This window comes from Hyalella azteca, unplaced genomic scaffold (assembly GCF_000764305.2).
Source record: "Hyalella azteca isolate HAZT.00-mixed unplaced genomic scaffold, Hazt_2.0.2 contig4168, whole genome shotgun sequence".
Classification (NCBI taxonomy): Eukaryota; Metazoa; Arthropoda; class Malacostraca; order Amphipoda; family Hyalellidae; genus Hyalella; species Hyalella azteca.
The window spans coordinates 1-14,865 of NW_025934393.1; the positions used below are offsets into that span (position 1 = coordinate 1).

At 38.7% G+C, this 14,865-nt stretch overlaps 1 protein-coding gene across 1 annotated transcript; it reads right to left on the reverse strand.

Annotated features, from left to right (window-relative positions):
• Positions 1-992: 992 nt before the first annotated feature.
• On the reverse strand, positions 993-14,349 carry LOC108676195 (annexin-B12-like). The gene is made up of 8 exons (XM_018164248.2): positions 14,019-14,349; positions 8,823-8,999; positions 5,966-6,144; positions 5,310-5,485; positions 4,453-4,556; positions 4,004-4,138; positions 2,549-2,656; positions 993-1,801 (listed from the first exon to the last, which is right to left on the reverse strand). The coding sequence occupies exons 1-8, from the start codon at positions 14,088-14,090 to the stop codon at positions 1,745-1,747; spliced, it is 1,008 nt and encodes a 335-aa protein (XP_018019737.1). The 5' UTR covers positions 14,091-14,349; the 3' UTR covers positions 993-1,744.
• Positions 14,350-14,865: the final 516 nt, after the last annotated feature.

The following is a 14,865-nucleotide window of genomic DNA, read 5'->3' on the forward strand; positions in this document are numbered from 1 at the left end:
CCCATGTGATTGACGTGTAGGCCTTTGGTGGAAGACAGCAAGGCCCAGGATGAATTCCAATGTGTAAAACACGTAGTGTGTACATGGTTTACCCGTGTGGTTGATGTGTGGGCCCTTGCTAGAAACCTACTGGACCCAACATGGAGCTGCCATATGACGGCAACCTTTGAGCGAGATGGTCCTGACGTATTTTGGAAATATAGGCCCATGAATTGAACCATGCTGGGCCAATGCAATTCTAATCATGTAGCCACAATATGACAGGCACATGGTTTTACCATGTATGAGCTATATTGGCCCTATGTAGAAATCACGTGATTTCTACGTGGCCTAGCTGGGCAGAATTTTCACAAAAACCATGGGGCTGCCATATGGCATTTCCACATGTGGCCAATATTGTAATGTAACTTTGGGCCAACATGGACCCCTTTGAAAATTGTTACTAGGAAAGTATGAACGCGTTCAAGACCAGACTAGATAAAGCTATGGAAAAAAATATGTTCCGACTTGAAATGCCTAGCACCTATCCTAACACCTATCGAACCCGGTGGAAGTCAAGTAGCTATTTCAAACTATCGTCAGTCATGAAAAGATCCGGTCAAATGACACGATTTTAGATCTTCAGTGAACAAGGCACGAAAAGGAAAAGAATCGGCGACAGGCCACATCAGGCCTACACTTCAGCGCTGATATCACTATGTTAAAACCACGGAACAACTCAAATTATCGCTTCGCATGATGCCATATGTTTCATTCAGCTTGTAATTTTGAAGAGATAACTGCCCAATTTGTGACCGAGTTACATCCCAACTATAAAATCGTGAAATTTACAGCCATTCGCGATCCTCTAAATTTCAAATCTTAAAAATATTAAACAGACGACATTGTCAAATCGCGTTTTTTATTGCTTCACACCGGATAGTTAAAAAGAAGAAAGAAAAGACGATTTTCGAACATTATATATTTGTGAAATCGTAAAAAATATTCTCCAGTTAGATTTTTTGGAAAAAGTTTGAAATGATTTTTGGACTGTTGAACTTGATACCATCTCAAGGTATACGGTTCTTTCGTACCTGGAACAGTTGTTTCGGTAAAATATATATTCTGCTGGTGGTCCTAATTTTTAAAGAGTAGAAATTAGAAAATATTTCTACTTTGGCACGGGAAAGGCTAGCATTTACTCATGAGTCATGTAAGGCAGAAGTAGTCGGAAGGTCGCTTGATTGCAGCTGCTAGCGAGTGTTACATTCAACAAAACTAAAATCAATATAGATCAATTTTAAGCTGAGTAGAAATTAATAGGTGACGATTCTATGCAGAAAGCGCCGGAGTTATCCAATTTATGTTATTTGCTATACAACAAATATGGCAGAGAACTTATTCAACAGCAAATATGCAACATTATATGACAAAATGATATGACGATAATTCGAACATATAACGAATTACAGAAACCCATAGTAACGTTCAACCGTTTGAACTTTCAACACCGACTTAGTGCAGCCATAGTTCTTCGTCCTCACACCTTAAATAATTTCCTTCCCTCATAAAACTGTTTTTATTTTTGTCTTCCTCCTCACAACCTCCTACCGACTCTTCTTCGGCCTCCTTTCAGCCAAAATTATCCTTCCAACTTCCTTTATACTGCCTATATCAACTTTTTAACCTCGTATCATACTGTATTCAATTTTTGCCTAACCACGTTTCAACCTGCTCTCAACACAACTTAACTGAGCCTCAAATCTCAACCGTCAACCAGAGCGATCAGCATCTTCTTGTAGTCTCCGTCCGGGGTGTCGCTCTGCACGGAGAAAAATAGATCAGCAAACATGCCCGAACCACGGCTATAAATTTTCCTCGACGAGTTTAATACGGAGACGTACATAACTACGGTGTGTGCTAAAGAGTTCGTCATGTATGTAATTATCGTTTGGCTCATAGGACTTGAGAGTTCAGAGCAGCGTTGCAATTTCTACGTTGGTTATCTCGGGTAGCACTGTACCCAAAAATTTTCTTACAGCTTTCGTTGATTTGTTAATTTCCTTTTAACTTGATGTTTTTTAATATGTATTATATTTGGATGTCTTTTCCATATAAACAAGTGATAATTTCGGCAACCACGACTTTATAGAAATTAAAACACATCTTTGCAATTATTGTTGCTAGATTTTTTACAGCTGCGCATAAAAATCATATATGAGGATACAATAATATCAAGAGTCCAATAATAACAATTTTAGATGCTCTTAACAGTGATGATTCATTGTGTTATTGCAAAAACATGATTTCGTAATCCACGACAATCACAATGAAATAAATCACATTGCCAGAAACTACCTTAAATATCATGACTTTTATTGCGTTTATTAACTACAATTTAGCAATTTCCGATAGAAAATAAAATAAAATACAACTATATATAGCGCATTTTCTCGTCGACGAAAACGTGAAGTCACGGACAGACAGACGGACATGACGAGCACAATAGCGCTTTTTTCATAAATGAGAAAATGCACTAAAAAGATCATACACGTAGCAAATATCTCACCTTAATGTGGCTCTCGAGGCTCTTGCCGTAGAGCTTCTGATACTCCTGCTTGATGGTGCCTAAGTCGATCTCGGCCCGCGTCACGATCAGCCTGATGAGCGCGTCGTCCTGAGAAAGAAATAACAAAAATTAGTCAGTAAATGGAATTCGTGAAATTCACGACAAATTAGGCTCATTTATCAGAGGGTAAGTTTTTTTCTTTTAATTTACTTCGTAGAATTTATCCAGTTTCAGCGGTGCTGCTGGTGCATAAATGTTACAATTTTTAAATAACCGAGAAAATAATACTAGACGACAGCAAGCAAACAATTTGGCTGCTGTAGAATATTTTTTTATGGCCAAGCAACAACGCTCAAGAGCACGGACTCGATCCAGAATTTTTCTATCAGAACCAAGTACTATAGGTTTCCATTGCAAAAAAGACCGTCTACAGTCCATATTTTCACTATATTAGACGTAACACCCGCAACCAGATACGAGAAAAAAACACGAGATTAATCCCTGTCAATAGACAATGACGAGTTCGAAAATAGAGACAGTAAATGATGACAAGCAAGATTCAGATATAGTCGAAATGCAGCAGAAACAGATATTAAAATCGATGGTATTGCTTATTAAGCCGGATCCCGCAAGATATACACCGTAACACGGGTGAAATACTGGTATATTTTTTGTCCATCTTTTTCAATATCACTGTTTTGAATCTTCTCGGTGTTTAACCAATGCATGCATGTTAGCCTGCCTTGTTCGCTTGACCCGAGGTTCTTTTATTAACGCGCCAGAGCAGACCAGCTCTTCGCAAACCCCGCTACCTACTGAACTAAAGAATCAATCAAGATATAAGTTTCGATAATTCAAAGGAGAATTAAAGTTGATTGTAGTTGTAAATAAATATTAAAGAAATACTGCTTTTCTTCATTTGATACCTCTTCCAGGAAGTAAATCGAAGATCCATCAAAACCCCCCAGAGAAATACTCGTTCTCAACTTCGTACCCGTCTAGTTCACTGTTCTCAACTTGCTACCAGTAGCTAGATTGCTCCCAACTTGGAACCGGACAATATGATTCTCACCTTGGTACCAGTAGTTTGAATATTCTCAACTTAGTGCCGGCCACTCCCTTGATTTTCATCTTGATACCAATAGCTTGACTGTTCTCACCTTGCTACCAATAGCTTGACTGTTCTCACCTTGATACCAGTAGCTTGACTGTTCTCACCTTGATACTAATAGTCTGACTGTTCTCACCTTGCTACCAATAGCTTGACTATTCTCACCTTGATACCAGTAGCTTGACTGTTCTCACCTCGGTGCCGGTCACCCCCTTGATTCTCACCTCCATTCCGGCCACCCCTCTTTATTCTCACTTTCGTGCCGGCCACCCCCTTGATTCTCACTTTGATGTCGGCCAACCCTTTGATTCTCACCTTCATACCAATAGCCTGACTGTCCTCACCTTTCCCTTCATGGCATCGTGCAGGCACTTTGCGAAGAACTGAGGCCGGTTCTCGATGCTCGAGACAACCGCTATGAGGCCGTTCTGTATGTCGCCTGAGAACTCGCTCTTGATCGCGTCGATCAGAGACTTGCCCTGTGAAGTTACGGAACAAACTGATCAGGTGAATTTTGTTTTGAGTAATGTTGAACGTTTTATTGATAGAATATTCGATCAAAATTGGAATTGTTCTACACGAAATAATATGAAAATATGTTAAATGACTTACTAAATCATGCAAATTTGCGAGAAGATAATTCACTTTTTCACTGCTAGGTTAGATTTCATGCACAGGTAACAAGATTTCTCGATACGACTAACAAATATAAGCTCTACCCTAAAAATGCACTACACAAAATATAATATAAAGATACATAGAGAAGACCAGGATTATTTTAGTTTTTACATGCCTTGATTTTCTTGTATTCGTCAAATACAGCGCGCAGCAGCGGGTAGGAGTAGTACGACAGAATCCTGTTGAACTCAGCCTCATCCGTGCCGACCTTTCCTTCACCTGTGAAATATATATGCATTCAACCGAAAATTTGGTATAAAAAATTACAATTTTTACAACACTTCTCTTTAACTTCACTTCTTGTTGTCTGTCTGCTACAAATCTTATAATCGAAATTTAACACACTTCTACTTAATTATCCTATCGATCTGAAATTTTGCACACTTGCGTAAAGTTGGAGGCAATGCATGAATCAAATGATAAAATAAATGATTTTAAAAATTAAAAACAATTTTTTTCTTCAATTTAAAAAAAACTTAAAAAATAGTTTTATCAGCTACAAATCTTATAACTCCCATTTTACACACTTTTACCTGTCCAATTGATCTGAAATTTGGCACACTTGTGTGAAGTCGGAGGCAATGCATGAATCAAATGACAGAATAAATAATATTGAAAAAATTTATACATTAAAAAAAATTGAAAAATTCATTTTTTTTATATTCGAAAATAAAATGAGAAACTCATTGTACATCTTTAACATTGGAGACACTGGATTCTTTAGAAGTGTTGTCTGCAAAAGGTAATTTTTAAACGTATATTATTAATCCACTGGTCTATTTCAAGTTGATCGTTAGCCGGAAAACACGGAGATCGGTCAACAAGATCTCTTCACAGGTTCGTATATCATATCGCTCGTAGCAAGTGACCTTAAATACTGACAATAAGCTTTCGGCCCTTCGCCACACCTGCTGTTTTAGAGTAGCTGGATGGACGACAGGATGTTAAATAAATTATACTTAACAGGCTCACCAGCTGTATAGAGCTGCTGTGCCAGCTGTGGTGCCAGCTGCAGGTTGGTGTTGGCTTCATCCCTGGCGCCTGTGGTCATGGAGACAAGCAAGCGGCTGAAGTGACCTGAGGTCTCGCTCTCTATGCTCTTCTGCAGCGGCTTTCCATGTTTCCGCTCATACACAGATTTCAGTTCACTGTCGAGGACAATTTTGAATGATAGTTCAAAATAAGCTGAACCGATACAAAATTGTTTGTTTTGAGCTCACCACCGTTCGAAGACAGTTGGCAAATCCCTTTAGCAGAGAAGATTATAGTACAATATCCTTTTTTGGAGCATAAAGATAACTTCGTTCAATTTTACATTGATGGTGTACACGCAGGCTAAACAAGAACACGGACTGCGGCTCACGATCCAAAATAATAATTTGACATTTGGTAAGGTGGCGGAGAGGTTATAAGCGGCAAAATTCGAGCAGTGAGCCCCAGCTAGCTGCAGAAGCTGCATTGCCTAAAATAGGTGGATGGAACGACGTGGCCCAATCTTTAACAGCGATACAATTGTACTACGGCTAAATCGTGGACTTAATCGCAAAATGTAACCAGTTTTAAAATTTGGCAAATTTAAGGATTTGGAATTTTTTATTAAAATTTAAAATTGATATGAAGATTCTTACATGATCTCGCTGTTGTTGCGGGTGCAGAGGATCTCGACCAAGGTGTCCTCGTTGGTGCCCACGCCCTTCATGGCCTCGTGCAGGTGGTCGGCGAGCAGCTCGGTCGTGGGCAACATCATGGCCAGCACCACGCGCTCGAATTTACCGCTCAGCTCGCTCTTTAGCTCCTTGACCAGGTCCTGGAATGCTAAAAAGGTAAGACGTGGCAAGGAAAAAAATCAGAAATCAGGAAAGATTTAAATGTGAAAGCAAAAAAGTCGAGAATATTTGACGGCATCCTGTGCCGCGGTATGTCGCATGTATAGTCATATAAGTTCTCGAATCAGGCCTTCTGGAAATAAATTAGTAACAATTTTTGCCCACAAATGAATTTCATTATAGGTTAGTATACCGAAGAGCGCATGCCGGAGGGCAGCTTCGCATAACTATGCACTTTATTCCGTATTCTTATCCGATGATAAGCACGCTAGAGGACATAGAAGCCTATGGCTTCTATGTCCTCTAGCGTCAAGTGCTGTAGGCCACAGCAACCGCGCAAGCATGCTCATTGCTCAAGATAAGCATGTTCATACTGAATCAGGCCTAACTTACTCACATTTATACATTTCTACACCCAAAACAAAGAGCAGACCTAACATCATTAGCATCGGGAAGTTAGAGAGGCGGGGCACAGCCATTCATTGGCTGCAAGGAGGTTGGAGTTGGGGCAGTGTTTATAGGTTAGGCAAGATAGTGATTAGACCGGAGTAGGTGAGGCCGAAAGAAGAATTGCCTGGTGGTGAGCGCGCATGCTTAGTATTGGCTGAGGACCTACGGCGCTATTATCTTCAAGCGGTGTCTCACTAGTCTGAATTGCGGTTCCCAGCGTTGTCTACGGTTTAAATATCGGAGGCTGAATGTTATTATTGCATGCTGAGGTACCGTATGCAATAACTTGTCTCCAGGGCTTACATTGTTAGGAAACGCCGTGCAATAAATGCTTTATTAACAGTCAGGTTACATCTAGTTTCATTAGGGTTTAGAGTGAACTCTTTCGTCACCTCGGATAGACTTGCTATGTACCTTGTCATAACCGTGTGATCAACCAGAGGTCAGTACTTGGATTGTTTATTGAAGGTTAATCTTCTATCCTTATAGTGACAGAACATGGCGTCCTGTCCCTTATATAGTGATGGATTTTGTAAGTGATCTTCAATATTCGTATTTATACTAGCCTATTGTTTTTGTGAGCTATATTCCTTCGCTGGCGATAGATTAATGAAAGTCTTTACTTGATGTTTATTTGCGTCGTTTCAGCGAATCTTGAATCCGAAAGCAAAACATGAACTAAGAAAACGAACGTTTACATTAGTTTTAATTTTGTATTTTTTGTTTATTTATCATCATAGTATTTACATTTATCATTTTAGTCATTCTTTATTTTACCACTATACCCACGACATAATGGCTCCCTAACAACATACTTTTTGTGGCCCACGGCTGCGGCCCTCCGGCTACCAGTTGACTATTATTTAAACATACGTATTTACAATAAATTACAAGCATCAAAGCTAAAGAATTGAAGCTAAATTTCGGGACGAACTTCTAAGAACGTCCTCGGTTCAGGCTAAGTGATGTTTCCGTGCAGCGTCGTCTTCGCGGCTTGCCACCAACAATAGGGAAACAATGATACTTCCTGCATCCTTCATGACCTAGGTACGGGGCATCCTTCATGACCTAGGTGCGGGGCATCCTTCATGGCCTAGGTACGGAGCATCCTTCATGACCAAGGTGCGGAACAGCCTTCATGACCTAGGTACGGAGCATCCTTCATGACCTAGGTACGGGGCATCCTTCATGACCTAGGTACGGAGCCACCTTCTTGACAAAATGCTCTCCGTACTCTCCTTTGAGAAACAAATGCGAATGCAACTATAGTATCAAAAGGGAAACCTTGCGACCTTCAGTCTTTAAAGAAAGCAGGGCTACTAATTGATAACAGACAAGTTCCTTCGTGTTATGGAACTTATCATCATTTGCTATGTACCCATTCAATAAAAGTTCTAGTAGTTCTAAAAATGTTTAATAACATTTTCCTCGCCGATCTGCGCCAATAAAAGACTGTAAGTGGTTTTGTTTATGCGTTACCTACAGAATATCCAGCATTTAGAAACGGAACATGGGAACAAAAACAGACGAACGCTCAAAGCTTGCAATCAACTAGTAAAAATAGAACAACGTCGCATGATTGAACATTCATCACATCACATTATTGAACATTCGTCACATCATATAATTGAACACTTTTGCCTATTGACCGTACCACTCGTTACCACTTCTTGAGATACAGATGGCATTGCGAATGGTTAAAAATGGTTAAGGCATCTGCCGATATATTAGAGGCATACAAACGTGTACGAGAAAATGGTTAGAATATAAGGGTGCAATGATTGCATTGTTATAACAAAACAAAGAGTGATAATGCATGGTTAGAAGGTAAAAGTGTAATGATTGCATTGTTATAACAAAATAAAGAGCGACAATGGTTAGAAGGTATAGGTGTAATGCTTGCATTGCTATAACACAACAAAGAGCGACAATGGTTAGAAGGTATAGGTGTAATGATTGCATTGCTATAACACAACAAAGAGCAACAATGGTTAGAAGGTAAAGGTGTAATGATTGCATTGCTATAACACAACAAAGGGTAACAATGGTTAGAACGTAAATGTGTAATGATTGCATTGCTATAACACAACAAAGGGCAACAATGGTTAGAAGGTAAAAGAGTAATGTTTGAATGGTTATAACACAACAAAGAGCGACAATGGTCAAAAGGTAAAAGTGTATATTATGGTGAATAGCTGTAATATCTTACCTTGCCATATGCATGCTTGAACGCCGAGCTTATTTTCTGCCGCTGGTCGTTGGGCCTGTTGGCGAGGATGTTGATGATGGAGGCTTCGTCGGTGCCCAAGCCCTTCATGGCCTTCCTCAGCATCGACGCGTCCATCGAGGGGTCGAAGTTTACCATGCGCCTGAGTGTTGGTTGAGCCTGAAATTCGAAAATTTTCACAACTCAGTATTGGGAAATATACTTAGGGATTCACTGCACAGGATTCCGGTACGAATTTGGGGTACAAAGTTAGAAATATAGAGAGTTCAAAGCAGATCATTATTCGAATCAACAATAATTTTAAAAACAATTAAACGCAACATTAAATTAAAACCAGCGATACCAACCTTCAAGAAAATCGGAAAATAGAACAGAAGTTGATAACTTCGGTCTAACGCAAATTTAAAACTAACTATAATTGTCGACCCTATGCTAAGCACAAATTTAGTGAATTGGCAACTCTTGCAGTGCACTCTATTTAGCGACAAAATTTCAGCAAGGCTTGCCACTTATACAAGAGGGTTCATCGTTCGTCGTTATTCTTACTGTGTCATCAATAAAATTTTAGTTGCATCGCGATCAGGCTCGTTAATTTATCAAAGTTTTTTAGACATGCCGATTGGACCTGAAGAGTTATAGGTATATGGGATGACGATGTCATATATATCAGTTATGTGAAGACTTGCAGCATATGTGGAGAGACTTCATGGAGTCTGTGAGAGACTGCTTCCTAGTCCAGCGCGTTACTAAGCCAACCCATTATAGAAATAAACAAACTCCCAATATTCTAGACCTGGTGTTTACCAGTGATGAATCAATGATAGATGAGCTTCGTCACGAGGCTCCATTGGGCAAAAGCCATCACCAATCATTGTTTTTCAGTCTAAAGTGCTGTACAGAGAAGGCGCCTCGATCGAAAGCGCGAGCGTTTGAAATTTGCGAAAGGCGACTATGATAAACTCCGTGAAGCAGTGAATATTGAATATTTCGAACTGTATTAAGGACATGAATGTGGCCGAGTCATGGTCATTTCTCAAGGACACGGTTATGTCTGCAGTTGATGCGTGTGTACCTAAAATTAAGCTTGGTGGAGCCAAAAAAACTCAGTGGATGAACAGTTCAGTTCTAGCTAAGCTGAAAACAAAGAAGGAAGCCTACCAGCGTTATTTACAGACTCGTAGCGATGCTGACTATAATCTATACGCAAGAGCTCGAAATCAAGCTAAAGAAAGCTGTCGCACGCCAGTAAAACCCTCGAACAAATATTGCTAAAAATGCAAAAAAGAACCCGAAAGCCTTTTTTGCACGCTAGCTCGAAGTGCAAGATAAAGGACGGTATTTCTGGTTTGAAAGTAGATCAACGAAAGATACCTATCCTCTGATGAGGGCAAGGCTAACGTTCTTAATCAGTTTTTCAGTAGCGTATTCACTGAAGAGGACTTGAACAGTATTCCAGCTATTGAGGCGCGCCCAGTCGGCTCTAATTAAATTAACAAGTTTTGAAATACTAGAAGAAGAGGTTCTCAAGCGCCTTACCGCTGTATATCCAAACAAGTCAAGTGGACCAGAGCGCAGCGGCGAGCCACAAGGAAGCGTTCTCGGGCCTGTTTTATTCGTTGCGTTTATAAACGATCTGCCAGAAGATGTGTCTAGCGTGTGCTCGATGTATGCTGACGACACAAAAATTTATAATACAGTGAAGAATACGTCGCAAAAAGTGCAGTTACAAGGTGATCTTGACAGGCTGGTTGACTGGGCTGATAAGTGGCAGCTGCGTTTTAACGCTGACAAATGTAAAGTAATCCACCTTGGCAAGAATAATGAACAGCAAGATTACAGTATGAGAAGACACGGTTGCAACGACAGAGTGGTGATGTCGAAGTCGACAATGGAAAAAATTTAGGAGTTAATATCGACAATGAGTTGAAATTGTCTAAGCATTTCGAAGGTCAAGTTAATAAAGCCAATAAACGACTTGGACTGATCAGATGCTCTTTCGAGTTCCTAGATACAGAAGCGATGAAGCAGTTGTTTATTGCTGTCGTGCGCCCGAACCTAGAGTTTGGAAACGTCGTGTGGTCACCGAAACTTGAAAAGGACAAAACTTTAATAGAGTGTTCAAAGACGTGCAACAAGGATGATTCCGGGCTTGAAAGGCAAGTCCTATGAGGAAAGATTAAAGATTATGAAGCTTCCAAGCCTCAGTTATCGACGTCTTCGTGGGGAACTCATTGAAGCATACAAGTATACTCACGGCTTATGCAAGGTCCCAGAAGGATTACTAAAATTTGAAACAAGAACCAACACCAGGGGCCACGGCTACAAACTAAAAAAACTGCGTTGTAACACATCCATGCGCCAACATTTCTTCTCGCTTCGAGTCACCGACTTGGGGAACAGCCTCCCTGATAAAATCGTTGACGCTCCGAGTATGAACGCCTTCAACAACAGACTAGACGGAACTATGCAGGAGCATATGTTCAGTCTTAAAATGCCTAGCAAATTACGGACCAGGCAATAAGTCCCGCAGCTATCTCAATCAATCGTCAGTTATGGAAAGATCGGGTTCCAAAGGCCGGATCCCTTGTGAATCAAGTCACGAAAAATTTATGGATCGGCAACAGGCCATGGGCCTATTTCTTCAGTGCCGACACTTCTATGCTACTCTATTCTACATGTATAGGCTGCCAGTTATGTCTCCAAATGTACTGCCCATGTGGGCTGCCTCACCCGCGCCTGCATTATTTGATTTATTTCAAAGAATCCCGTAGAAAAATAAGCCCCCTACTCGTCATTGATTTTTCCGTACAGTTGGTGGTGCGCGAGTTCGGCAGCGTGTCAAACTCAATGCTTCAATTCTATTTTATCTTCTCCCCAATTTGTTTAGAACGTCTTAAGTCATCGATTTCGAGTTTGGAGACCGATCATGCTCGTAAATAATCTACAGAATAACCAGTGTTTTTATGGCTGCCTAATTAAGTTGGGGGACAATCATATTGCTCTTATTTTCCAAAACAAAGTGCACTTACCATGCATTGAAGCGTTGCACCGCTCCCACCCGCTACGTTTAATATTAAACAGACCCACACCATGAAAATTTTCCAATTTATAGTCTATTGTATAGTATGTTTATAGTTAGTATATTTATAATAGGTTAGTATGTTTATAGTTATGATATGTGTGTTTTTCGTAATAAGCGTGGACGTCGTATAACTTGTAAATTATCTCCAACCATTCAACCTTAACATTATAACCTAAATAATCCTAATAATTCTTGAGGATTCTGAAGTTTCGTTTGATTTAAGAAATCCCTGCACTATGCTGCCTAGATAATGACTTTTGTGCAGCTTTTTCTTCATGCCAGCGTCATTTTTCGCTCATATATATATTTTATTAGCCCTCAGTCATTATGGCTTCGTATCTACCAAAGTTAGATTAGACAAATTTTTAATAAGGGTTTTGTTATGTATCATTGTTTTGCATCGACTCTAAATGTCAACGGATAATTTTTAAATGATGTCGAGTCGATAAATTTGAGTGATGAATTATTGTATATAATTATTTTAACTTAATAACAACTGTACAAACTGTACATTTAAGTGCTGATGATGTCATCTTCATCAGCCACTTTCACACTTATTATAATAATAGGAAATTATTTGTTGTGTCCATTTTCAGCAGAGTGTTGCGAATATCTTAAAAATTAATGTTCGGACTTGAATTTTATGTGGAACTGAAGCCTTTTACTATTGTTAAATTAGACAAGATTTCACAATTACATTTTATTTGTAGAATATTAAAAAATAGGAGTTATGACACCTGTAGATATAAAGAAAAAATATTTTATGAAAGGGACTTATTAAATTTCTTTGTGACGGTAAAACAATCGCAGGGAGAAATAATTAATTTAGGAGCAAACAAGAAATTAATAAACACAAGTGAAATATTTTTTATTTATGTTTTATATTATTTAAATCATTTTTATAACTTCCAACAATCTAGAGTGATTGTTACTGTTCTTTATTCATCTTTATGTGTTATGTTTTTAAAGCTTGACCGAATAAAAACTCTATATATGCACTTAACGATCATGTTCGAGACATAACTTCTCACTTACTAGATCATGTCAATTGATGTTGTGTGATACTAAATACGGTCGTTTTTATACTGAGCTACCGAACTTTGCAATTAATCGTCTTGATCGCAGTAATATATATCTATTTACTAATTTATGTTTTATTAATCAACATTTCTTTCTAATGACCATGTGTAATGAGATATTCTCCCGTAGCTAATTTTGGTTATTTTAACGAATTTTTATTTATGATAAGTGTACTGTGCGGCATTTGTTAATTCTTAAAATTAAATTTTAAATGACATAGACGTGTTTAATCTTAAGGATAAGGATAAAGGATTTCAGGAAATAAGAATAATGGATTTCATCAGTGCTTTAAAGAATCTTCCTTCAAACTATTACATGCATCGAAAATATGTAGTTTATACCATATTACTTTATATTCAGTTACGGATCTCGCAATATACTTTTTCCAGCCTCTTAGAGAAGAGCAATGTGTTTGATGATAATATAGCAAGAAACATGAGTTTTTATACCTATTGTAGACAAATTTCAATGTTTTTGTATGACATTTTGCAATAATTAACCTTCAGTTCTGCCAATTTAATGTTTATTGCACAAATGCCGCCGTCACTGCCGACACGTACATATTTTAGGATAACGTCAGACATCGAAAACCGTTCGTATAACAAAGATAACACAGTAATTTCTTACATATCACGGGTGTTGCGTTCCTGATGTCGGCCCAGGTTCGGAATTGATCATCTGATAATACTTATTCAAATATTGATATTATGATTATTTGTAATTAAGTTTTCATTGTATCAAGTTTTTACTCATACTGCCGATTGACTTTCGTTGGCAGTTTAAACCCACTTATTGACTTCCTCAGAAATCCTTGAACCAGTGAAAATCCTCGAATGATTCTTCCCATTAAGTTCCTCAACTCAAGTGATCTTAGTTAGCGAATCATCAAATATATTACCAGAAATACGGGCTTCGCGACCTACGAACTGACACCCGTGAAACGCAGACAGCATCTTTTAGATGGGATCAAGATTTTAATCAATTAGGAATGTTCTGCGAGAGTAGCGGCAACTTACGTGGAGCAAGAAGTTTTCCTGTACTGCCTTTACCGTAGCTATGCAAATCACCACCAACAGTAATTTCCTCATACTTGCAGTTAGCAGTCGTCTTATTAGTGATGAGCAAGTTTGAAACGTCGGTATTGAGGGAAAGAAATCAAAATATTTGTACTCAGAAATTGTACACAGAATTCAGCAATGTCTAACTTCACTTCAGATATGTCTCTTTATTTGAAAAATTTTAAAATAATTTTGGGACGTCGATCTTCATTTCAGAGCCTTGGTTGGCGAGGTTAGCTCTAAAAGAGGTGTTTTCGAATGAAGCACCACTAGATAAGCGTTGCTTGCCTCTCAATTCATGAATGCACCGAGCAAGATGAATTCGTCTCCTGAACCGCAAAGTGGTTGTTGGCTCGTAATAAACATTATTTTTATGGCATACCATAATAGTTTTATGGCATACTATATAGGTAATAGACTAGCTGTCTAGACGCTTTGCAGAAGTCGCTCTTCACACATCAAATAATAATGGAAATTTCCTCAAAAGTTCAACCGTACTTGCAAATATATTTCGTAGGTCAATCTAGCAATTAAAATTGAACAGAATTTTATTCCACTGCCATTTGGTCGTGTTACAGAGGCCAAATGGCATATGAACTCTTTTATTTTTATTTTTGAGAAGACTAATTTACTTATGTAGCACCGCGAGAATTACCTGTAATTGCTCTTTGGTTTAGACAGATTTTTTCTTGCGCTTCACTGACTCAATTTACCAAGCCAGCGTGTTAAAACTTTGTTCATTTGATCCAATATTTCAATGCGCAAGATGAATGTATGCGGTAGCGGTAAGATACAATGATGAAAC

Excerpts from the sequence above, each read along its gene's own strand:
- LOC108676195 (XM_018164248.2), bottom strand. The coding sequence starts at position 14,090 with ATGAGGAAATTACTGTTGGTGGTGATTTGCATAGCTACGGTAAAGGCA. Across the intron at positions 9,000-14,018 it reads AGGAAAACTTCTTGCTCCAC|GCTCAACCAACACTCAGGCG; the intron begins GTAAGTTGCCGC and ends TTCGAATTTCAG. Across the intron at positions 4,139-4,452 it reads ACGAATACAAGAAAATCAAG|GGCAAGTCTCTGATCGACGC; the intron begins GCATGTAAAAAC and ends GTAACTTCACAG.